Here is a 25371-nt window from a genome sequence, read left to right as displayed (position 1 = left end):
GACACAGATGGGAAATGAAAACCAGCCAGCTTAACATCGGCTGTACACATTATAATTGTGCCACTAGAGTGGGGTGTTGAACCAGTAACATGCACCAGCAGTCCAAGCTCTTTCCTTCTTTCTTTTCCATCATCCCACCCCAGACACTCGTTCTTCAGTGACACCCAGGTCACATCGGCATCCATAAACAGAACCCTGTTAGGTGCTGTTTAACTTTTGTTACTTAGCTACACAAACAAACTTTGCACCTGAGTGTCTCTGCTTCACCTCAGCGGCGTGTCGGCCTCACCTGCTTTCAGAGAGGGATAGAAAGCGCTGCGGCCAGAGGTTCTGTCTCTCTTCAGCCCAGAGCGTGCACACACACACACACACACACACACACACACACACACACACACACACACACACACACACACGTACGTAGCGGCTGTTTCTGCACTGACTGTTGAGCAACATTTCCCATTTAGGGGCCTCGGGTCACCGTGACGCCATCGCGTTGCTCCTCTAAATGTGTTTACTCAAGGCTGGCCCCGGACTTCTTTTATTGTTCCCTGCGAGATACGCTGATGCTCATTCTCCAGAGAGCAATGTAAACACTCTGGGGCCCGTCATGGCTCCGCTGCCAGAAAAAGAACAGAGGCCCACCACTTCACTCCAAACACAAATGTTACATAAAGAAAACACCACCGGTTGATTCTGTTTTTAGGATGGTGTGTGAGTGTGTGGCTCTGTGGTTGTTAAAAATAGTGCATGCTAACTAGGGATGGGAATTTGAAAGCAAATGTATATTCGAATATTCGACCCCCCAAAAAACGGTTAACCAATTAACCGAAATGTATATATCCTATTTATAAAAAAAAAAAAAAATGCTCAAAATATAACTTGTTTTTTAAATGAAAGAGGGATCAGACACGGACATCATAACGGGTCAGGGTAACGTAACCCTATTACAACAGAGATCAACAACCTGTAACAGGGCCTATGCACAGAATGCAGCTATTCAATACTCATTCTTGTTTAAGAATATGAGCATGTCTACTCGGGGGAGAGGCGGGTGCGGAGGCCATTCACCAGCAGGCCAGCTGTAGAGACGACCCTCTCAGCTGGGATATGGGCATAAGATGAGGTTTGATCTGCGTGTAGGGAGGGGCAGCAGCCATATCATTGGCTAGAAGTAGCTAGATCTGATGGATTTGGACATAAATGTGAGTGAAGTATAACCGGACGCGAGAGAGAGAGAGATCAGCACCTGCAGCTCTGCCCGCTGCGAGGGACCGGTGAGCGAAGGAGCAAAACACACCTTTAGACCGAACACATTTAGCTACGGCACTGTCATATACATTGAATTATTCCATTTGATCATATGTAATCAACTTAGGCACCCCTCCCAACAAAAATTACAATTAATATATTCATAACTCTTATCATATTCGAATACCTGAATATATTCGATTAATCGTTCCCATCCCTAATGCTAACCCCTTATCTCTTACACTTCCTCTACTGATTGTTCCATAATGTTTCTTTGTTTTGTTTCTGTTTTTTAGATGACAATAAACGGTGATCTGCCCCTCAATAATGGCAACGCAAAGGATTCTGGTAAGAAACTAGGCATTTCCAGCTTCTCAAATATAAATATTTGCTACATCTCTTTCTTTTGAATTGTTGTCAATTTATCAGGTTTGGTGTCAGTAGTGTTGATTGGAAAGAACATTTTATTTTATTTTCAGATATTTATTATAAATATTATCTTTAAAGGCAGGCTAGGTAAGAATGGAGAAACCAGCTCGAGTGCGCTAGAATTTGAAAGTACGCAGCCGAAAAAAATCTGCCCCTTCCTTCAGACGTCCTCACAGAGCCCCTCCTCCAACACACACGAACGCGCACATGACCAATGAGGGAACGAGATAAGTTTGTGCACAGATGGAAGGCTGACAGGCAGGTAGGCCATCCAGTTACTTTAGCCGGGCCGGCTCAGATGATTGGTCGAGCTTTTTACAGCGCCACGGCTTCCACAGATGACTTTTTTTTTATGTATTTATTGTCAAAGCATTTAATGTATTCATTGCTATCGGGATGTTAAGAGCATTCCATGGAATATAACAAGTTTCTGAAGTGAATTACCTACCCCACTTTTAATGCTCCTAAACCTATATGCACAGATTAATTTGGTTTAGTTTAATGATATTGCACTCGTCGTCTTCATCAGGGAAACTGAAGTGGGTAAAACAATCGCACCATAGTTCATCCCCAGTAGGACTCCACGTTATGAAGACAATGGAGCCATTAGTGGGACCGTACAGAGCCACTCGCAGTGGAGTGCAGGGATGAGGGCATGTCATACAATGTACACTTTCTTTTTACTGGAGAGCGCTGTTAGCGGTGTCTATTTTATTATAAACAGTTTTCCTTGCGAGCAGCACATCTTTTTTTATTTGGGAGGATGACCTCAGTGGATATCTTCTCCTCTAATCACGAAGGATTTTTCCACTGGAGAGTCTGTGCGAAATCATGAGCTCTGTACACATTATTTGAAAGTATTAAGGATTAGAGAATGGAAAATAAAGAGAGTGGAAGAAACATGTCCTGAAAAGTCCAAAGAATACAACCTGAAAGATGGTTAAACAGGGGGAGTTAAGTGAAGCAAAATAAAGCGTCTGGAACAAAACCTAGAGCGGATGAAAGGAGGAATGGGATTTGTCGAGGGCTTTTTAGGCGGAGGAGGATATAAGGAAAGCAGGATAAAACATAAATCTGCTAAATTCAGACTGAATAGTGGAAGAGATCCAGACTGTGCTGTATGTGTCTGTGATTGTAACACCCCCCATGCATTATGTCGTTACAGCACCTGAGAAGAAAGTGGTGTTGGAACAATTCAACCGAACCAACTCTGTACGCGATCGAATGCGTAAATTCACTGAAGCAACCCAGAGCGCAAGCGTCCCAGCTTTGAGGAAAGCTCCTCTGAGGAACGGCACCTCCTCCTCCGGCGGCAGCAGCCAGGCGAACCTGTCCAGAGCCACCGAGATGTTTACACACACAGGAGCATCCCTCGGCACATCTGGAGACAGGCCAGAGAGGCCACGTGTGGACTCCGCATCTCACACCTCCGCAGCATCCCAGAGTCAGGCTGTGCCTCAGCCAAGAGGTGTGGCCAGCAAACCTCTGTCTTCAGCCGGCCAATGGCAGAGCTCCGTAGGCGGGACGAGGCATCCAGCAGAAAAAGATGCGCATGCCTCCAGTAACTCAAAGGAAGACGGGACCCCAGGGAGAGCAGCTGAGCAGCAGGTCACCCAGGGAGAGGCAGACCCCGACATGAAGACTTTCCTCACTATCGAGATCAAGGATGGGCGCACCACCTCCACCTCTACGTCCTCCCCCAGGGGCAACATGGTGCCCATCACCAACATGACCCCACGCATCACCGCTAATCCTCTGGGGCAGAGAGGAGGTAAGAGCACCCACCTTACAGTGCTACAATAACTCTCAAATAACTCTTTTCCAAAATGTTAATTCAGGATTAGAAGGACGTCTGAACACATATGTTTGTTCAACCACTTAATGCACTGTTATTTCTAGGTGACACTTTTTTTTTAAAAGCTCAATTAAAACATGCAGATTTTCAGCACCGTGTTTTAGGTCATTTGAGTCTCAATTTAGCGACTTTATGTCTTTACTTGCTAGTGTCAATCCTTAGATCATAAAGCAATCCCAGTCGCTGTGGGAGGCGACCGGCACCAAGGCAACGGTCACATGTGGGCCGATGACAAGCAGAGCGCGTGGATGAGTGGGGATAGATGTTGGGGCTGAATATGAAGCTGCGTGATTGAACTGAAGGGTATTTGTTATGGAGTTGGTGCAGTGTGGAGGGGTGAGGTCAGTCGGCAACAAGCGAGTATATTTGGGACAAAGGAGACACTAATTGTCTCTCAGGCCAGACTGAATGGTGATACTGTGACCGTGCAAGTGAATGAGCCTGCTCGCCCACACAAGGCTTTGTTTGTTCCATGCTGTATATATTGTCTCGCCCCTACACTTATCTAAGACACTTTCTTTAACCATTCTCCTTGGTGTGCATTGAAATTAGAGACGTTTTTATGGATGATTTGATTCGTCTCAAATCCATGAGTTAACCGTTGGAGTCCCAGCTGTTTAAGACACTGAGATTCTCAATTTGAGTGTAGTCACCTTTTTCTAGTCTACTTCCAGAAAAGGTGTCCATGCATTCCACGCCTCATTTCTTTTTACTGTTGTTAAATCAGCATAACAGTAAAAGACAGAAAATAGGTTCTGAAACATGAGCAAATAAAACAAAACATACACCCGTGGCTGGGCGTAAACCATAACAACGACTCCTAATGGAACGAAATATAAGGAAGTTTGCTCTGTTTTCTAATTAGTCAAATAAAAAAAGATGGAACAAGAAAGTGTATGAATGTCGCTGTGCAGCAGATCAAAACATTGTCACTCCACAGGTGGGTACTCTCCACTGTGGTGACCATTGCATGTATGATATGTGTAATGTGTATTTGTAAAGCGCTTTGAGCATCTGGAAAAGCGCTATAATAAATGTAAGGAGTTATTATTATTATTACTCCTCTGAAACAGTTCAGAAATACTGCATGGCCCTATCAGTGGTATTCAGCTCTGCTTTTTCTAAATTATGTCTTCTTAAATTCATACTTACAAGTATACTTTAAATACTAAAGTAGGTCAAATGTTGTAGTTCTTAGAGAAATACAAGTATTCAAAAAGGCATATTTGTAGTGTGTGAGTTTCTGTATTGTTAACTAACTTAAGGCACATTAAGTAGCAGGAAAGTCTCCTAAAAACACATGTACGTACTCAGCAGCACAGTACATACTTACAGTACAAGCAGTACAAGCAGGGGTTTATTAATTGCATGACAGAAAAACATGAATAGCTGAGATGTCGGTGTGTTTCAGAAGCAGAGCTGCTATAACTGTACAGTCCAAACCAAACTGTTTATGTAAGACTAAAGCTGAACCTGTGTGATTACACCTCTTACAACGCCCCCCCCCCACTGACACATCCTGGCAGCCTCACTGGGCTCCTCCACGAGGGTCACAATGTTTTTTTCCAGCTCAGTTTGCTTTAATGGTTTTGGGCTCCTTTTTTGGGAACCTGCCTGTCTCCCACTGACCAAAGACAGGCTGGGATTGTGTCTCCGGTTTCTCTTAAAAGCACCGTCTTAAATATAAACCATGCTGAGCTGGTGTGTATCAGTCTTGTATTGTATGATATAGCTTTTGTGCATGTTTAAAGTTAAGGGGTGGGAGTGGGGGGTTTGAAAGCAGGTCGCAGGGAAATCCATGTGCAGGTAAATAAAGAGATGTTTATGTTAAAGGTGACGTCATCCACATTGTCTCTCATTAGCCAAGGGAACGTGTTGTTTATGACACCATGACAGCTTCTGTAACTGACTGAACACAGTGCAGGACCATGTGCACTTGCATATGAATCTTTTTTGATGTTGCTATATTCAACCCATAGCTTTGCAATGTTCTTCCTCTTGAATCCCATGTTCATTTTGGCCTTCACTTGTATCTGTTTCAGAGTTGACCCTCGGCCTCAGAGCTACACCGTTCAAGATCTCCTCATCCAGCCTCTCCTCCGGGTCCTCCATCAAGGTACAGTCGGCCGTTGCAAAGTATTTTCTGGGAAATGATCGTAACATTGAGGCTTTGCAGAATCTGGAGACGGAACCTGTCAAACATGGATCAAAACCACATTCCCAGTTGGATCCAATGTTGTAGATGAACACACCTTTTGTATCCTCTCTTTCATTTCCAATGGAGTCAACTGAAGTCCACCGTGTGTGTGTCCCTGTCACAGCCATCACCTATAAAGGCCTGAAACGCCAGTGAGCCGGGACAGTGAGAGACAGACAGAGGGTGTACACAGGAGGGAGACGAGGGAGGAACAGTGTTTATCAAACACAGAGTGGGTAGCCAGTCACATCTGTCCTTGTAGGGTATGTGAAGGAGAGAGAGCAGAGGGAGGTGCTCCGGGCATTCCTTGTTTCCCTCGGCAGGCCGTGCCCGCTGAGATTTATCTGGGAAATGTTTCCCCAATGACACCTGTCTGTCTCCATGCACACCGACTGTTGGCCATCTGCATCAAGACACATGTTGACAAAAGTTCTTCTTCGCGTCTTTTCTTAGGGGCCACTGCAAAAGATTCATCTCATGTCAGAGTCTCACCGACCCCCTCCCCTCTTACAGTGACCTTGGGGGTTAGAAAGAACAGCTAAACTCCCATTTGCCTCGTTCCTCAACCTCCGCGCTCCTCCATGAAAGGAAGTGTCTTGGGAATGGGGAGTGGGGGACTGAGGGGGTGAGGAGAAATGGTGAACTATTTAATCTTTAATGGCTGTGTATCCCCCCTGGGTGGAGCGCAGCTGTTATCTGGTAATGGGATCAGGCAGCTGGTTGATTGCGGCTGGGAGGAGGCTCTACAAGGCTTCGTGGTGAATTTAAGGTGGTGGAATGAGACTGTCTCCATCAGTTAGGGCCTTGCTGAGACACACAGGGGCCGGTACATGGTAAGATAACACGGCAGTCTTTCTTGAAAAGGGATCTAGCGGCAAAAGATTGGAGGCGTGTGGCTGAGTGGATAGAGCCTTGGTGTTGGGATCAGGGGGTCACAGGTTCAAACCCCACTGCAGTCAGCATGTCGTTGTGTCCCTGGGAAAGACACTTCACCCCAAATTGCTCCTGTGGGGATTGTCCACAGTCCGCAGACAGTGTCCAAGTCACTTTGGATAAAAGCGTCTAACAAGTAACGTGTCATGTAAAAAGATTCTGCAGGAGATTGCGGTTATACTCGTCTGAGTGATATTACGACCATATCATACGGCATGCAGGTAATGCCTTGTGCTAACATGTGAATGATTTCCTTTTTTTAGTATTATGTATTTTAGATGGTGCTAAAATAAATACATGTGGTTGAAGAATCCAGATCCTTTTTCATTTAAACTAATTTACCTCTGTGGACCTCTCACTGGTCCTGCTGACTGCATGCTAGCACCAATAGGCTGGCTTTCACATACATGGTTATATCATCATCGTATCGGCTCAACATGAATGCCTCCATTGATGAAACCACAAGACTATGACAAGTAGGTCTTTATCTCTTTTCGTCACTGATATTTCACCAGCTTCCACCAGATCTGCTCAAGTTTCCCCTCAAGTACACTGAGCCTGAGTGAGATTTTAAAAACGGCAGCAGACACTGTTAGTTAGCATCAACTAAAGGGGAGCTTGGTTACCTCCAGACTGACCCAGAGACCGCCTGCTCTCTGACTTCACCTGGTTTAGTGGAAGTTCTAGGTTGTGTGAGATGTCAGGGATTTATTGTGAATCCTCTTAGATAGGAGGGACAATGTAGGGCTGCTCGATTATGGCAAGAATCATAATCTCAATTATTTGGGTCAATAATTGTAATTATTAAATGCGATTATTCATTGACTTTGAAAACATCCATTTATTGGAGAGAAAATAATGTGAACGGTACGTTTTTAACAGTTGATTACCGTGAACTTTAAGTATAATTTAAAATTTTAAAAATAATCGTTTTATTTCGATTATGTTGTTTTCGTAATCGCGATTAAAATACGATTAATTTAGCAGCCCTAGCATAATGTATACAGTTGTGTTCATTATAAGAAAAAGAGTGAGTAGATATTTAGTGTTGGAACGAGAGTTTTAATCTGTTTTTCCCGTTGATCATTGTTGTTTATTTACCGCAGTGGTTCCCGCCGAGGCTCTGATCTGTGTGGGTGGTCTGGGCTTCTTCTCGGTGGTCCAAATTCAGCACTCATACCCTCCCCTATTTCTTAAGTGGTATTCTTTTAAGATTCTAATAAAACACGCTGTTATCGCAATCTATTTAAGGGTCAACAGCGATAAATGTTCGAAGCAGCAATGAACAGACTTCAAAACAAATGATGGTGTGGAGGCCTAGCTGCTCTTTCTTGATTATAAAAGATGAAGAGGAAGTTCATGGTCACGATGCTTGTAGGTTTCCAGCTCCGTGATGAGAGCCGCTTTCAGACAGGTAAGGCCTGCAGCCGGGTATCTCCGTGTTGCAGCTGCCCCTGCTCATCTCAGCTGTCCACTGTGCGCGGCCTTGAACACAAGTATAAACAATGCCCACAGTGCTGCTGCGTGAACACACGGGCCCACTCACTGTCTCACTGTCACAGGGGGATTGTTCACAAACTGCTGAACACATGCTGATCACCCAACCGGTGTACATGTGTAGACTTGAGCCTGCCTGCAAACTGCGGAGATAGACACTTTTTCAGTCATTGCTATGTTGACTTTTCTTCGGACTAAAATTACTGCATTGCTTTATTTTTACCTCCGTTGGAAGCTAGACTACATTATTTCTGGTACTGGAAACTACCAGTATAGCAGCAGGGTTCACAATAGCCACAGACGCTGTCACATAATAGTGTATGCACTTTTTGATTGGTCAGGCTCCTTGTTTTTTAACCTCACTGTTTGCCGTGGGTAAAGTGGGTTAGTGCTTTGATGCGTGATGAGACGAGAGACATGGTCCTCCTGGCTTTTGACCCACTTCCCTGCTGCCAGTCACATTTCTCTTCACTTTCTCTGAGGGCCAGATTCTTCCCGGGAACTGTTTTGCTCACCTGTAATTACCACGAGAGACCATTGTTGCCCTCTGTCACATTGTTATCCCTTATATGTTTTAGTATCCGTTTAATGCGTGTGATGTGTTGGCTTGTTATCAAGAGCTACAGATTGATCACATTTGCCTTCCCCTAGTCACAGATGCAGTATGCCCAGTACTCTTGCTTTTAAAGCGTCAGGAGGCATTTAAAAAAAACGTCTTGGGCCTCTTACACAATAACCAACGTGCACACAGACTTCTGTCAGCACTCTTGGAAAGCTCTTCATTTATCACAGAAGCACTTGAAGCATTCACATGAGCAGCAGCTGGGCAGCTTTGTCAGTGAGCCCAAAACTAAATCTTGAAGTGCTGCGATGTCTTTCCCTACATCCTTGCCCCGAGCCGAGGAGAGCTGGGTCTCGTCTGACGTTCGCTTCTCACCCAGCCTGCTGTGTCATAGCCCCGAAACACTTCGTCCTTCACGGACTGATCCTCCCTTTGGACGTCTGCTCTAAGTCAAAGTCATGCAACGCAGCTGACCTAATTAGTCACAACACCATCACGTTTAGTCAGAAAGCATTTTTATGAGGAGTCAAAGACTAACGTATAACTCCGCTTAGCCCGGGCTTAAGGCCACATCTTCGCTGCATGCTAATCGGGGTGTGAAGGACAACGGCTCGAGATAAAAGGAAAGTCGAAAGAGGGAGGGGTGAGTGTTCTGAATTGTTGCCCTAACCATTCCCCCCGGGCCCCCACCAGGACACACTGGCTCTGTGAAATAATGGCAGGGCAGGAGATAGACATGTCCACGGCACCTGGAAAACGGGGGTGGGACTTCTGCTGTCTGGGAAACGGGATTTGTTTCATGCTCATTGGCTGTGAGGGTGTTGGCCCGTGAAGAGGGCAGATTTGTTGGGAGTATAAAGGACGTGCATTGTTTTGAAAAGGTCTCTGTGGCCACAACATTTAGATTTGTCTGATCTTACGCCACAACTTTTTGGACACACGTAGATTTAGGCGACTTTGAGCAGTGCAACATTGAGTGCAGCCGGTCTGGCCATGCCTGGAGTGAACCTGGACTTGCTACCAGCCTCAGAGGCTCCCGAGGCTTTGGGCAGTCCAGATGGCGCGTGTGCAGAGTCTGGCCTGGAGGAGGCGATCGGTGATCTGCTAGCTCAAGAGGAAGAAGAGCATGAAGAAGAGCTGTTTTGCAAGAGGGAATTTGAAGTAACACTACAGTGTGCAGTGGGGGAGATCCACAGTGACCTGCAGGCCTTTGGGAAGCGAGTGGATGTTTGCCTTGAGGAGGCAGCTTCTCAGGTGGCTCCTCTGGCTGAGGCCCTCGCCCGGCTGCAGGAGGAGAACCTGAGGATGAGCATTCAGCAGGAGAAGCTGCTGAGGCAGGTGGAGGCCCTGTGCAAGGTTATGGGGCTACCTGATAGCGTACTGCATGAACTGGCCAGCAAAGAAAGCTCACCTACAATTCAATGTGAAAGCGAAATACCGTCCAGTGATTCTCTGTCGTCATCCAACGATGCTCCAGCCGGCACATCCCAGGACGAAGCACTTGAAGCGCCTCACGAAACTTCCTCCCACACGTTGGAAGATTCTCTATCCAGTGCTCCCCAGGACTCTCAGGCTGGCACTCTTCTGCATAGTCCATCAAGCATTTCCCAGGAAGCTTCACCCTGCCCCAAGGAGTCAGACTCTGTATCCGCTGAGACAAGCACACCTCCGACTCCAGAAACGTTGTCTCTCCAACACCCGCCCACCTTTGCAACCTGCCGGTCGCTCTCTGCTCCCTCTGGGTTGGAAAGCATTTCTTGCAGCAAAAGCGCGGTACTGCTCTCTGATACAGGTTTAGAAAAAAACCCAAACGCCCTTTTTTGTATTCAGATAAGCTGCGTGAAGAATGGGAATGTATTTTTGTTCCTGTGTTCGCGATACATGTGGATCAGCTGGCCTCGAGTACTTCCGAGTGCCATGCTTGTTCTTTGTACTTTCTGACCTTTTCATTGGTTTTAATTCCCTTACAATATGTCCTTAATTCATTGTTTAGAAATAGCCTGACCATCCTCACTACAGTCTGTCCTGGAGGTATTCCAATCCTTCAACACCATGTGTTTCTGATCCTGGCTAGTGCTCATGTTTCTCTGCAGCTCTGCATGAAAGGGCTCATGTGTAGCGTCATGTTTTAACAGCAACAGTCGCCCTGGTCCATAGTTTGTCGCATCATAGATCATCCATCGTGCTCACTTTGGCAGGAATCAAATTGATTTAGCATACAACATTTTTCAAAGAAGGAGTCATAAATGGAGCGGTTTTACTTGTCCGGTTTAATAACAAAGATTGGATTAAGGTCTTACATCCCATTGTAAAAATCATTGCACAGTCCTCTTGACTGACATGATAATCTCTCGGCTCTCAAGCTTTGTTTGCTCAATGTACCCTTGAGATCCCATAACAAACTGTTTGTTTGTATGCACTGGTGACATTTCAAGGGGTATTGAGTATTTGCGTATATAATCCTCAGTTATATAACCGGCCGCAGCTGCATCTGCCAATCAGCTGTTCCTATAAAGGTGGTGGTCTTCTCTTAAGTCTTACTTGTGATACCTCCCAATGCCTTTATGCAATGTCAACTATGAAATATGTCAGTTTGTCATCATTCTGCTGCCAGGGACTGTATTGCAGATTTAAGTCATGAAGCAATACGTGTTCAGAGAGATTGTAGCCCTTCTCGTATAACAGCAGAATTAAGCATCCGAGTATCTGAATTAAACACGTGAGCGCAGGTTATCTGGGATTTTCTCGCCCCACTCACATTCCCACATTGCCTGAATCAGGGCCCTTGTTTGGCTTTGTTGTGTCCCAAAGCGTTCCTTGTCGGTCAAGTGCCTCTCACTCCAGTCTGTCCCATGTCCAGAAAAGTGTTAAAAGCAGTGGCCACCCCTAATCCCACAGCACTGAGGCTGCTCCGGGCATTGTCCCTCCCTGGTGAAACCTGGGGCCCACAGTGAGGCTGTGGATAGGGACGGGGCCAGCTGTCTGAGCTATATCTGGACGCAGCTACAACAAAGGCATTTCAGCCACATCTAGAGCTCCTAGTCTGCCACAGGCATTCAGCACGATGTATAATAGAAGAGTTGTTTTCTATAGGATTTGTGGTCACTTTAAAAGAGCTGGTTGAAAGCCAGGTTTACATTACAGACCTATAATGTTGATTCTCTTGGTGCTCTACTTCCTCTTCAGCATGCTGCCTCACTCTTACCTTTTGCTCTTACGCTCAGCACTCCTTCTGTGGTGCACATACCATTTCCTCAGAGTTTATATCTGCTAATGCATTGTTCCCATCCTCCAGTCATAATGGTGTACCGTACCTGTCACATAAACTCTTGCTTCACTGCAGCTCAGTATCATCTGGACACGCACTGTGTCAGTCACACTCCATGGACTATGTTAACAGTAACTTGGCAGAGTCGCTCGTGTGCTTACGGTCACCCTCTCTGGCATGGCTGGAAGGCAGAGGGATGGAAGAAATGATGAGATGTGGTGCGCTGGCAGTCTTAATGCAAAAAGAGATTATCAGAGGGAGCCTGCTTCTAACACTCAAGCCTAGTATGGCTGCAGTGTGTTTGACCTGTGCTTATTACGTTCCAAATGTCAGCAAGCTTAAGTTATGTTTTTTAACCCTTAGATATTCTTTCTGCAGGTGCTATGGCAATGCACGTATCCAACTAGAGCAGTGTTTCTCAAACTTTTTCATACCAAAGACCACTTAACCAATAAAAAAACACTCGCGGACCACCTAACTCCACAAATATCCAAAATCACATCGTTTTTCTAGAACTGATTACAAATCGCCTGAAAATGGTACAAACAAGTGGCAACATGTGTGATGAAGGTGTTGCGCTGGGCTATATCATACAATTGAAAGTGAAGTTAAGATCGCTCCATTGCGGAGATATTCCCGCGAGAGTGCGGAAAACTTAAATGTATTTATTTCAAATATTACATTTTACCAATATACTCACGGACCACTAGGGGGTGCTAGTGGTCCGCGGACCACACTTTGAGAAGCACTGAACTAAGGTCACCCTTTTTTTTAGAGGGGCCCAAGTATGCAAAGTGTCAGGTTCATATTGTACTTGTGCCTCTACTGGGACATGTTTACAGGCTTTAATGTTCCTATTATTATTATTATTATTATTATTATTATTATTATTATTTTTCTCAAACTGCACCTCTTTCACCCTCTGTCTCTCTGCTCTGATTGGTTAGTTGGCTGGCTCTATAGTGATGTCACTACGTTACAGAAGTAAACAAAGGAGTACATCCGAGACATTTCAGGTTAGGGGGGTGTGAGAGAGAAACTCCTTTTGGAGGGTACTGTGGGATTTCAGCCTTTGCACACAATTGTCACACACTACAGGAAAAGGAAGACTCCAAAAAGCACAATAGGGCCTCTTTAACTGAATATATAGACATGAAACATTGTTTTGCATGTCTTGGTGTGTGTGCTGTAGCTCATGCTGTGTGTGTGTGTTTGTGTTGTGTGTGCAGATGAAGACCGAGCCCGTGGCCTCGGAGCCGGTGTCTGCAGCTGCATCGTCTGCCAAGGTGGGGAGTCACGTCCCCACCATCCCAAACGGCTCCAGCACTCAGAGCAAACCACACGAGCGCTCCGGAAAACTGACAGCCGACCAGCTGGCTGCTATCGAGGACGAAGAGCTCCTTGACAAAATGGTACTTCACACTCAAGTTATAATTCTGGAGGATTTTGGTTTGAGCACCACTTTGGAACTAATGAATGATGTAGCGTTAATCATGCAGATAGTTTGTGTCGTAAATCTCCCCAGATATGTGAGGGTATATTTGGAAATGTAAAAACGTATTGTTGTCTGTATGCAAACTGCTATGTTAGAAGTGCATGAACGAATAGAGCCATGCCACTACGACTTTTTGTGAAGAATGACTTCATTGGTTCTTTTCTCTCACAGCTCGATGAGTCAAAAGACTTTGAGGAGAGGAAGATGATCCGTGCAGCCATGAGAGACCTTCGCAAGAGAAAGAGAGGTCAGAGAACAAAATGAATCTCCCGTCTGTTACTCTCATCAACTGAAAACGTGCTTAATTCTTTTATCCCGACCACTGCTTTGTTTCAAATGACGGTACTAAAAGGGAGTCACACTGCCTCATTGAAATCAAGCCTCTTCATGCCTCCTTTTTTATTGAAATGTTCCACATCATTTCTACCCATTCTGCCCTCAGAGGCCATGCTGGGCTGCACTCAGGAGGAAATAGGTATGGCAGGTTGCTGTGCAGTGTGATTTTACAATTAATAATGCCTGCGTTTGTTTTTTTGTGTGCACCATCCTGTCATTATAAGAGCCCAGAGCTCTGTGGTGGATGATGAAGACAAGACAGTTTTGTTAACATGCATGAAACCTGTTGTCATACTCACACCACTTTGTAACTGAAACATCTACCACATGTAGTGTGTATCTGTGTTGTGGAGAGCATACAGTTTCACAAGCCGCCTGGTTTCGTTGCCGTTGAACCCTCATTGGATTCCATGGAGCGTCCAAAGGGCAGAAACAGACCTATCTGTACATCGTGTAGAAAAGGCACCAAAGTCATAATTATTGATATATATTATTTTATTATACAGAGTTATGCCTTCATAGTGGGGGAGGGGCTAACCCACGTGTTTGTGGGTGACGTCACACATCGGAGGGTAATGTGCGTCAGTAGTTGCAGGAAAGTTATGCCGTCTTAAGTTTCGTATTGTGTGCGTAAATGACCGAAAAACCACACGCTGGGATGTACTCAAGTGTACACACACAAATATCTGTGTCTGCCTAATTCAGTAAAGAAGTCAAGCCTCATCTTAGCTCCTCATTTCCTCTATTCTGGACCTTTGGCCTTAAGTGGTGTTCTGGCCGACACACCTGGGTGAACCTAGTGATAGACACACAACTAGTGCCAACATCTCTAACCCTCCACTACACATAGTTAGAATAAATGCATAATGCCACATAATACGTTTAAATGCAGGTACCCTCTCAGGTAAAAGCTTTAGTTTGCACTGCAGGGGTTAAGGTATCACTTTGCCAGTCATCGAGGTCGATCGCAGTGCGCTTTTTCTTTTTGATGTGTGATGTTTTTGCTGTACGTATAACTTGACAGCTTTGGCTGGGCTCGAACCTCCCACCTGTGCGTGTGTGCGTGCGTGTGTTTGTGTTTAAGGGAATTTCACAGTACTGTGGAAAGAATCTGCAAACCTCACATTTAGAAGAGGTCTTGTTTGAATCCACCTCTGCAGCAGTGAGATGAGGTGCTGTCAGTTTGTTCAGGACCTTTTTGTCCTCCTCCTCTTTTTCCACTGACATCATCCCTCCACCTCTATATCCCCTTTCTCCTCTTCTCTCCCCTTCCCCTTCTCCACCCCAGACCAGAGAGAAAAGGAGCGCGACAACCGTCTGCAGGAGATCCGGCAGCAGAGGGAAGAGCGAGGGCAGAAAGGCCGTCCAGGCGCGGGAGCAGGAGAGGTGGGGATGAGGAAGGTGGAGAAGTCCGCCGACGGCTCCAGCCTCAGCCAAGTCACCAAGACGGACCGCTTCGCTTCGTCTGGTAGGTCTCGCTTTTATTTTGTGAAATAGATGGACAACAAATGATAAGGATCATCTTTGTCCGATGTGTTTATAAAAAAAAAATGGTCCTTTTTTAGATGATGGAAGCAGATCATCACGCAGCACTGTTGTTGAGTCCAGTTATCTGCAGAAAACAGACAGTAAGTCATTTCTTTATTATCATATTTATAGTCATTACAGTCATATTGTCAATATTATTCACATGCCCGTGTTCATTTATCTCAGGAGGGACACTCCAGTCAAAGACATACAGCTTCAGCTCTTCCACATCATCTTCCTCCTCCAACACAAGCAAAAAAGTGGGCAGGTAAGTTAAGAGACATCCCCACAGTATCTAATCCACGCCTCCAGTCTCACCAGTTGACTCACTGTACGTGTCCCTGCCTCAGTGTGTTTGACCGCGAGGACGACGCATCGTCTCGCAGCGGCAGCAGTGGATTGGCCGCGGTTGAGCGACTGCAGGCGGAGCGGCGCAAGGAGCTGATGAGGGCTCAGTCTCTGCCCAAGACCTCGGCCATGACGGCCCGCAAAGCCATGATCGAGAAGCTGGAGAAGGAGGGAGGCGGGTAAGAACAAACGGAGAGGAATTACTACCCGAGAAAGGTAGCATGTAAATATCAACACAAACCTGACTTTTCTTTTAGCCCTGGAAATCAGGCGGTCGCCAAGGTAAACAAGGTCCAGCGCTCCACCAGCTTTGGTGTTCCCAACGCAAACTCCATCAAGCAGATGCTGCTCGACTGGTGCCGTGCCAAGACCCGCTCGTATGAGGTGAGCTCCAGCCCGACAACACGGTGTGTAGGGCTCATCTTTGACGTCAGCCAGTGGAGCTAAACCTGAACATTAAGACAAGATGGGCTGAGATAATTTTTTCACTTACCTGGGACTGCCTCCAAATCTAATCAGAATACCTTTATTCGTCCAACAGAGAGGACATTTACATTTGTGACAGCGAAAAAGAGCCAAAGAAAGCCTCATGTTAACTAAGAAGCATGCATAAAAAAGATTAAAAAAAAGTTACACAATTTACAAAATGCACATCCTAATCTGTCTGTCTCCTCCCTCAGCATGTGGATATTCAGAACTTTTCATCCAGCTGGAGTAACGGCATGGCCTTTTGTGCCCTGGTGCACAATTTTTTCCCTGAATCCTTTGAATACGAGTCCTTGAGCCCGAGCAACCGCAGGCAAAACTTTGAGGTGGCCTTCAACACAGCAGAGTGAGTACACACACACACACACACACACACACACACACACGACTGTTTCCCATAGGCTGTATATAAAGATACACATACGGTCTATGATTTGTCCGCTAACCACATCAGTTCTGTTGTTGTAGTTAAGCTCTGACTGAAAGTGTGACGGTCCACCGACTATGTTGGAGAAACCACGACACGGCAGCTTTTTGTTAATCACGGTGGAGAAAATGTGAAGAAAATGAGGAGAAACCAGAAGAAGAATCTTTGCTCTAAACTTCAGAGTCTAAAGCATAACGACATACACTTTAATCTTCAATCCAAGGTTGTGAATGCACAACGACACATTTCCCTTTCTTTGCATCATACACACATCCTTCTCTCATTCCTCTGTAACATCCACTTTGATTCAGTATTGCTATATTCCAACTTCTACTTGACCCTGAAGTTCAGAGACGGACCCAACACGCGTGAAACTCCTCGCCTGATGTCCCGCTGTTAACTCCCCTGTCTCTCCCAGGTGTATCACACTACCTCAAGGCTCTAATAACTCCACCTTTACACCACCACTCCCCACCTGTCCTCTACTATGATAACTGCTGCGACCCCTCCATCTGCTCTAACCCAGAGACCCATGAGCAAACCATCCCAAACCACCACCAGGTTAACAAATACGGACGAGCTCCCGCCTATTACCTCCACATCTCCCCTCCTTTGTATTCCTAATACCTCTCTTATCCTCTCTCTTTCAAAGCCCCTCACCCACCTGTGTGTGTGTGTGTGTGTGTGTGTGTGTGTGTGTGTATGCTCACATGCTCTCAGCAGTTTAATGTCCATGCTGATGTTGATGTTATTCACGATCTCGACACCGGACTGTCACCCAACCACAGCCCCCGTCTTTCCACCTTTGTGTTGCACCCCCACCCACTTCCCCAGGCACTGCTGCTGACCCTCCAGTAGTTTGCTGTTATCTGAAATCCCAACACACACACACACACTCACTCACTCACACACTCCTGTGCACCAGTATGTTGTTTTTTTTAGAGTCACCATATGGTTTTGTGTTTTTCATCTGCAGAACCCTTGTTGTTTTTTTGTGTCTTGTGTTCTCCGAGAGATCGCAGCCATATTAAAATGGTCAAAAGTTGCACAGAAAAAAACAACAAGAAGCAAAAAGGCCAAATGAGCATCACCTGGCGCTCATTTGACGTTTTGTTTGCAAGTGTGTGTGTGTGTGCCACATACTGTACGTATCGAGACGTTCATGAAGCATGTCGACTCATGGATATATTTGTGAACACAGAGAATGTAATGGTATTGTTTCTTTTTGTGTCGTTTCTCTCTCCCTCTGTCTCCTCACCCTGGATCTTCTTCGTTTGGCTGCTCACCGCTTAATCTGTTGTCCTCCTCCTTCCTCTCTTTCCCACACTTTGTCCGTTTCTTCTTCTTATCTGTATCTCCTCCCTTTGGTTCTTCCTTTCCTTCCTGTCCTCCCCTGTCTCCCCCCCCCCTCCCCCTGCTGGGTGTGGGCACAGGAAAATGGTGGACTGCGCTCAGCTGTTGGATGTGGACGACATGGTGAAGATGCGCGAGCCGGATTGGAAGTGTGTGTATACGTACCTGCAGGAGTTCTACAGGGGGCTGGTGACCAAGGGCCTGGTTAAAACCAAAAACTCCTCCTAGAGTCGCACCGCAACTAAAACTGAACCCATGGTGAGAGAGGGGGCGAACCTACAGAGGAACCACACTCTGGTTCTGAGGTGTGTGTGTGTGTGTGTGTGTGTGTGTGTGTGTGTGTGTGTGTGTGTGTGTGTGTGTGTGTGTGTGTGTGTGTGTGTGTGTGTGTGTGTGTGTGTGTGTGTGTGTGTGTGTGTGTGTGTGTGTGTGTGTGTGTGTGTGTGTGTGTGTGTGTGTGTGTGTGTGTGTGTGTGTGTGTGTGTGTGTGTGTGTGTGTGTGTGTGTGTGTGTGTGTGTGTGTGTGTGTGTGTGTGTGTGTGTGTGTGTGTGTGTGTGTGTGTGTCAAAGTGCTTCAGAAAATTCCTTTATTGGCCGCTTTTGGAAATATGATCCCTCATGTTAATCTGAAGCTACTGAAGTACGAAGTACCAAACATGGTGTGTGTGTGTGTGTGTGTCCATGTGTGCATTTCTGAATAGTCAGACTATGGCCCAGGCGGAGAGCCAGGACCATCTGCAACACTTTAAAAGGAACTGAGCTTCAAACAAAGAGCTTGAGAAACAAAGCAGGCTGTGTTGTCTGCTGACTTTTGATCATGTGTGAATTTACAGGTGTTTATGCTCGTGAAGCCTTTTTAAAAGCGTAGAGTGCAGAACGACCCCATGTCTGCAGTTCCTTAAATAACAAAACCAATTTTATGTTGTTGACATTTATTTTCTCATGCGTGCCGCTCCTGTTACTCAGGACGTCTGGAGGGTTTACAGAGCATGGAGATGTAACGTGACGTGTAGTCACTCACACGAGGAGCCTTCGTTTCTAAAACTGTTTATCGAAACTTTTTTTTCTTTTTAGAGAGCTTTTAAAGGGTTTCCACACATTGCTTTAGAGAAACAGACAAAAAGGATGTAAAACATAACCGCGGCGAGGAAAGGCCAAGGAGTTCATCAGCGATTTCTTTTCAAATGTAGCTGTTAACATATTTGGTTTATGATCAATTTAAAGCACCTGATTACATATGAATAATAATGAGCGATCATCCGATCCTCCACCATCCTGTCTGTCCCCTCCTCTTTCTCACTGTCTCTTGTATGCTGTTCCTCAGGACGTATGCCAACTGCATGCCTCTGCTGGAGGTGGAGGACATGATGATCATGGGTCATAAACCCGACTCCAAGTGTGTCTTCACCTACGTCCAGTCTCTGGTCAACCACCTGCGCAGATACGAGATGTCCATGGGTCGGCCCTGTCCCCTCTGACCTCTGACCTGAGGGTGAAGCCTGGACGTGGCATCATGGACAAGTTGGGGATTGTGTGTGTGTGCGTGTGTGTGTGTGTGTTTGTGTTCGTTTGCGTATTATCTTTGTTGGCAGTGGTGATGTGTTTTCATTATTTCATTTACACAAAGTCCGTCTTTTTACAGCAAGAGGGCGCCAAAGTTTTGATAAGACGACCTTTTCAAAGCTTTAAAAATGTAATATTTTTTTACTCTGCTTTGTACCGGGAACATTTTAATATGCAGAAGCCGTGTTACCACGCAAGTGTACTACAAAAGAGAAATCTTTGTATAGTATTTCCCCTTTAAGTTATTTTTTACTATATGTCTGCCATACTTTTGTAATTATAAACCTTGTTGGCATAGCTGTAGGTCATTCCACAAGAAGAAAAATATACTGTTCCGTTATTTGGTTTTTATCTCGGTACTTTTGAATTGTTAAGACACTCTGGCTGCTTGAAGTATTTGAATTAAGTTATTACGATTCTGATGTTGATGTAACAGTTAGCATATTACTATTGAATACAGAGGCACAGGGAAGTCCTTCATTGTTCAAATGGATGCAGCGAGTAAATCTAAAGTGCTACTGAGAACATGTTTAACACTATTTGAACTTTTTAAAAGCCACCTGTATAATATTATTCTAACGGCGAGTATATTTGCGGTCAAACAAGTTTTTTTTATTCAGCTATATAGAAAAAAGAGGAGTGGGCTGAGGTCATTCGGCTGACTTGTATAAAGACTTGATTTTTTTTTTATTGATGGCATATTTAGAAAAACAAAATGTGTACAGCAGTGCTGCCTCACCCCAGCATCACTGACGTACTGCCACACACTGCTCTTTTAGAGGGCTTCTTATTTATGCTTGAGTAGATTTTGTTGAAATATATTATTTGTATTTTGTTAGTGTGTAAATCACGCTTTGTTCAAAGCGTCAATAAGCTCAAGCTATTAGGATGTTTTGTTGAACTAATTGGGGTCACTTTTTGGACGAGTTAAAGGGCCTGATGAAAGCCGGCTTTCTGTTTCAACGTGAGTCATCATGACTGAACATAACTGCCAACTGTATATTTTACAACATAAAAATGAATTTTTGAAGGGTGAAAGATTTGTATTACGCTTGTAAAAATTAAGATTCCTTTAATAAGAAATGTTGATTGTCTCAGAGCTTAACGAGCTCGATGAAACATATTTCTTAAAGGTTATTTTGTTGTTTGGAGAAATTATTTGAGATGATTCCACCGCTGCCGAATGAAAACAGAATACCTTCCACGGAGCAGTGAGTGCTGTAAATAAGAGCTTAACACATTATAATTTCATGTTTCTTTGCACCACAGTCAAATGTGAATTGAAATTAAACCAATTTGAAATGAATGTATTTGTTTGCTATTATTGCTCGTTAGCCTTTTCCACACCACAATCTACCTATTGGCAATTAACAGCCTGCCCTCCGTCAAATCTAATCTTTGAAGCAGACAAGAAAACCTAATACTACAACATAGCAAAAACATGAGATTATTTTTTCAAATATTTTATTATTTTCTTTTACAGTGCTTTCACTTGATCCTCTTGTGTGCTTCAGTCCGACCACCAGAACATGCAGCATCAGCCTCAGGCCAGACGACAGGTTTCAGCCTGAGGCTTCATTCAGTTTCACAGTAGGTAGGAAGCTGTCAGACACACAAGGGGAACTCAAGAGAGGCAAGGATCCTGAAGAAAGCTCGCATATAATGGACCAAAAAACAAAAGTAAAACATACACATTTCCAGTCTTGGTGTGGAGAGTAGAAAAGCATTCACAAAGCAGCCTGGTTGGATGTTATCGCTGTAAAAATAACAAACGTCAATGTGCAAAATTCAGACTTTTTAAAGGCCTGTTGCTGATGCTAAGATTGTTTCCAAGCCCAAAAGCTGTTCCATGGTCTTCTGGTCTTATTTTGATGTGCATTTCTGTCATCAACTGCATCAACCAGCTGGTCGTGGAGCAGCTTTGGGGCTTGGTGGAAATGTGAGATTACTACTTCAGTTATAGGTCAGTATGCTTGTCTTCTACGTTGGGCTCTGAGGAGGTGTTCTCTGTGGTGGGGGAGGAGGGGGAGGATTCGTACGGCGGCTCATCTTTAAACGGGCTGTCCTTGGCGGGGGAGAAGCGGAACTCCTCTGGCACCTCGTCCTCAGCTGCAGTTTTCTTGTAGAAACCCAGCTCCTCCAGCAGCTGGTTGATCTCCGAGCGGCTCATGTCAGACAGGGCGATCCGCTGTGCAGGACACACAGGGTTATATTCAAGTTTAAATGTACTTTTCCATTTTCCGTTAGATCTGAAAAACTGTTATTGGACAAAACACAACTTCACTTTCATGCTAATGTTGCTCTGTGTCTGAGAGAAGTGTTGATGGAACTGTTTGCTAGGAAGTGTACCACCTCTGTGATCAGATCTGGCCAAATGTTTTAATGCAGCTATATATTTCAACAGTCTTTATTTCACTTAGAAAATGGAATTAGGCAATTTATATTTTAAAATGCAGTTTCATAATTATGCTTGAAGTCCTTGTGTGTAGGATAGGGCCGTCACAATATCAGATGTATCAGGCCCATAAATCCCAAAAGCAAAATAATGATATCTATAACAATTCTAAAGACTACAATAATAATAATAAATAGTTGAATTCATCTTTAACTTTGTGTACTGTTTGTCTTGTCAAATGTTTTGTTAATTACACTCAAAATCCAAGTGTAGGGAGGGGGACATGAGTGAGTCTGTAACCATGAGTATACAAAAGCTTACAAAAAGAACAACGACAGAAAGTGAGATTTAAGAGGTTTTTGCACATTATTATATATGTATATATTATTGACATAAAATACTTAAATATATATATATGACGTGCTTATTGTTCATTCTGGTTAATATTGCAACACATTGGATGGGATTTTCAAATTGATAGTAGTCACAGGTTTAGAAAGACGCCATTCCCCTCACTTTTACTGATCTAACCTCTGGACTCTGAGAATGAATGGATTGAAATCAACTCAAATATTCTCCCAAAATGGGCACATTATTTTGTATAACAGATGTAAGCATTCTCAAGGTCTAGATATACTGTAGGGGTTTTGATCTATTTTAAAACGAGCACAATGTAAATGGCTTCAAAACAAACACTTACATCCAGCTCTTCGAAGTAGTGGTTCAGGAGGACGAGCTCAGGGTCGGCCCCAGGAATGTGCTTCATCACCAGATTATGGCTGAGGTATTGACGGTCAAGGATTGGCACAAAGAGAAAAAACGGTACTTTTTACAACCTGTAAAAGGACATGTTTAAAAAAACAGCAGTGTGCTTGAGTGAAAGGATACTAAAGAGGAATGTCCTGGACCACGAAGGCTTTGACCTGCGGACAGAGGAGGGGATTAATGTTTTTCACGCGGGGATGGTTTCAGTAGCAGATCTGTGGAGGATTATGGGAAACTCTAAACGTGAAATGTTTCTCAGTGAGCCAACACTTTGAGGCAGGGATTAGGCTTCAGTCTGCGTCTGACTGTGTGTGTTGTCCACTTTGTTTCTGTGGATTAGAGGGAAAAGGGCAACCTTACCTCTCTGAGCCTGTTCAGCTGTCATCCACCACACGACTGCCAAGAGACACAACAAAAGATCACTATGGTTATTAGCAGCTCTCAGACTCAGGAATCACCTGGGTTAGAGGTCTATTGCCATTTTGTAGGTTCAGTTTTAAAAGTAGTAGTATTCTTGTTTTCTTCTTTGACTTCTTATTTTTATTATTACTATAACTTTGTCTTTATTAAATAGGAAAGTATTATCATTATTGAATTCAAGAATGTGATCAATCAAGTACATATATCTATTTAACTGAATTTAATTAAAGAGTTTTTTTAAGAAAAAGAAGCAGGGCAACACCATATTCTTTAAAATGATGCTTCAAAACTAAACACATCTGAAACAGGAAATGGGACATCAGAATAAGGAATTGGATAACTATTATATGTATGAAGCATACTTTTAATAACATCTGTCCAAAACAACTTCAGTTAAGTCTCTCTGATGTTCTGGTACCACTGTAGCGTTGCACCCATATATACAGTCCATGGTTGCGCCTTAAGAGAGAGAGAGGCTTCTTGGAAAGGATCCTTCCTAACCCATTTGAGCAGAAATCCGAGCCACAGAGGTTAAGAACCGAGTGTGACTAACACAACAATAGCAAGATAACTCACTTTTGTTCTGTGGTGCTGGCAGGCTGGTGATTTGGTGACACCCTGAGGGAGAAATGCCTGGTTTCTCAAGGTTGAGTTACAGACACTTTTGTTCAGAACCAGACTTTTAGTAACACACCCAGTCCCTTTGCAGCTAAATTACAACTAAGTCACCTTTACCAACAGTACCGTTATTACACAATTGTCTGAGAAGCTGTTGTACTTAAATCGGTACCATACTGTAAACCAGTGGAGGAAGTACTCAGATGTTAAGTACTTGAGTAGAAGTACAAGTACCAGCGTGTAGGAATACTCTGTTGGCCAGATACTGCAGATTGGCCCATTTCAGAATCATATAACATGATTTGATTATAATTATTGATGCATTAATGTGTTTATCAAGGCTGGTAAAGGTGCAGCTAGTTTGAATTCCTTTGTATGCTGCAGGGTAGCTTGTGAATTTACTCCAGGTGCGACTAAAGTCTGATTAGTGTTGATTATATTTCACAACATTAAACCAAATCTGTATAGTAACTAAAGGTAATAGTTAAAGTTAAAGTACACGATCTACCTCTGAATTGTAGTGGTACAAGTACAAAGTAGCATCAACTGAGAATACCCAGGTAGAGTACAAATAGGCTAACTCAAAATTATAAATAAGTAGGCTACTGTATTTGAGTAAATGTACTTAGTTAGGTGGGGTAGGTAAGTTTGAGAAACCGGCTCGAGATCGCTAGAATTTGAAAATACACAACCGGAGTTGCGGACTGCCACTTCCTTATAGAGCCCCTCCTCCAACACACACGAACGCGCACATGACCAATGAGGGCACGAGATAAATGTGTGCCCCGATGGTAGGCTGACAGGCAGGTAGGCCATTGTACTTTTTACAGTATTACGGCTTAGCATTCCATGAAATATAACAAAAAGTGTATCTCGACCCGGTTTCTGAAACTTACCTACCTCACCTTTAACACCACTGCTATAAACGCCTGGAGAAGATCCATCCAGTTTACTAAAGCTCATCTCATCTCCTGGAAGGACCTCTCACGCATGCGCACCGAAATTCAAGGAATAAATTCATACATTTCACCAAACTGGACTCTTTAGAAAAAGACCACCGTACACCTACAAGGAAAGTACACCGTCATCGTAAACACAACCAGCCTGCAGTCACGTATGCAACATAAACGCTTCCGTTACTATACCTCCACCCTCGCTTTCGCCAGCCCTTCCAGTTTCTTCAGGTCCACATCATGGGCCGAGGCGCAGTGGAGCAGCCCGGCCAGCACCACCAGCCACATAGTTCCGGTTCTGACCACCGAGCACCGGGACCAGCACCTGCAGAGAACCGAAGGTGAGCAACCTGAACCCCGCTGAGAGGAGAGATGTGCAGCTATTGTCACGTCCTCCTGCCACGTCAAATAACTCCCCCCCCCCTCCCAGGAAGAGAGAGGAGGGAGGAGGTGTGCGCATCTGTTTTCTACGAGATCTCCATCCGAATCAGAAACAGGTTTATTACCAAGTAGGTTGACACGGTTGACACGTACGAGGAATTTGACTTGATGTCATGGTGCATGCATACATAAGTAAAACTCAAATAAAAAAAACACAGATAGAAAACTATTTTAAGAAAACTATAATAACATAACAAAATATTAAAAATAATAAAAAATATAGTGAAATATAACAGTATTTACATAGAAATG

General features: G+C 44.3%; 2 protein-coding genes across 2 annotated transcripts in view; one reads left to right on the top strand and one right to left on the bottom strand.

Moving 5' to 3' along the window:
- Positions 1-20833, top strand: part of smtnb (smoothelin b) — a 53123-nt gene extending 32290 nt beyond the window's left edge. Inside the window, 15 exon segments of the mRNA XM_071204419.1 lie at positions 1548-1599; positions 2846-3451; positions 5578-5651; positions 13222-13404; positions 13659-13734; positions 13930-13962; positions 15112-15291; positions 15389-15451; positions 15537-15618; positions 15701-15877; positions 15956-16082; positions 16379-16530; positions 18045-18177; positions 18179-18222; positions 19289-20833. Coding sequence (XP_071060520.1) covers positions 1548-1599; positions 2846-3451; positions 5578-5651; positions 13222-13404; positions 13659-13734; positions 13930-13962; positions 15112-15291; positions 15389-15451; positions 15537-15618; positions 15701-15877; positions 15956-16082; positions 16379-16530; positions 18045-18177; positions 18179-18222; positions 19289-19442 — 2136 coding nt within the window. The 3' untranslated portion in view covers positions 19443-20833.
- Positions 20834-20974: 141 nt separating this feature from the next.
- selenom (selenoprotein M) lies at positions 20975-25117 on the bottom strand. The gene is made up of 5 exons (XM_034091977.2): positions 24871-25117; positions 23048-23083; positions 22811-22845; positions 22623-22701; positions 20975-21715 (listed from the first exon to the last, which is right to left on the bottom strand). The coding sequence occupies exons 1-5, from the start codon at positions 24964-24966 to the stop codon at positions 21485-21487; spliced, it is 477 nt and encodes a 158-aa protein (XP_033947868.1). The 5' UTR covers positions 24967-25117; the 3' UTR covers positions 20975-21484.
- Positions 25118-25371: the final 254 nt, after the last annotated feature.

This window comes from Pseudochaenichthys georgianus, chromosome 9, assembly GCF_902827115.2.
Source record: "Pseudochaenichthys georgianus chromosome 9, fPseGeo1.2, whole genome shotgun sequence".
Taxonomy (NCBI): Eukaryota; Metazoa; Chordata; class Actinopteri; order Perciformes; family Channichthyidae; genus Pseudochaenichthys; species Pseudochaenichthys georgianus.
The sequence above is the reverse complement of the archived record's forward strand: the minus strand, read 5'-3'. Positions and strand labels throughout refer to the sequence as shown.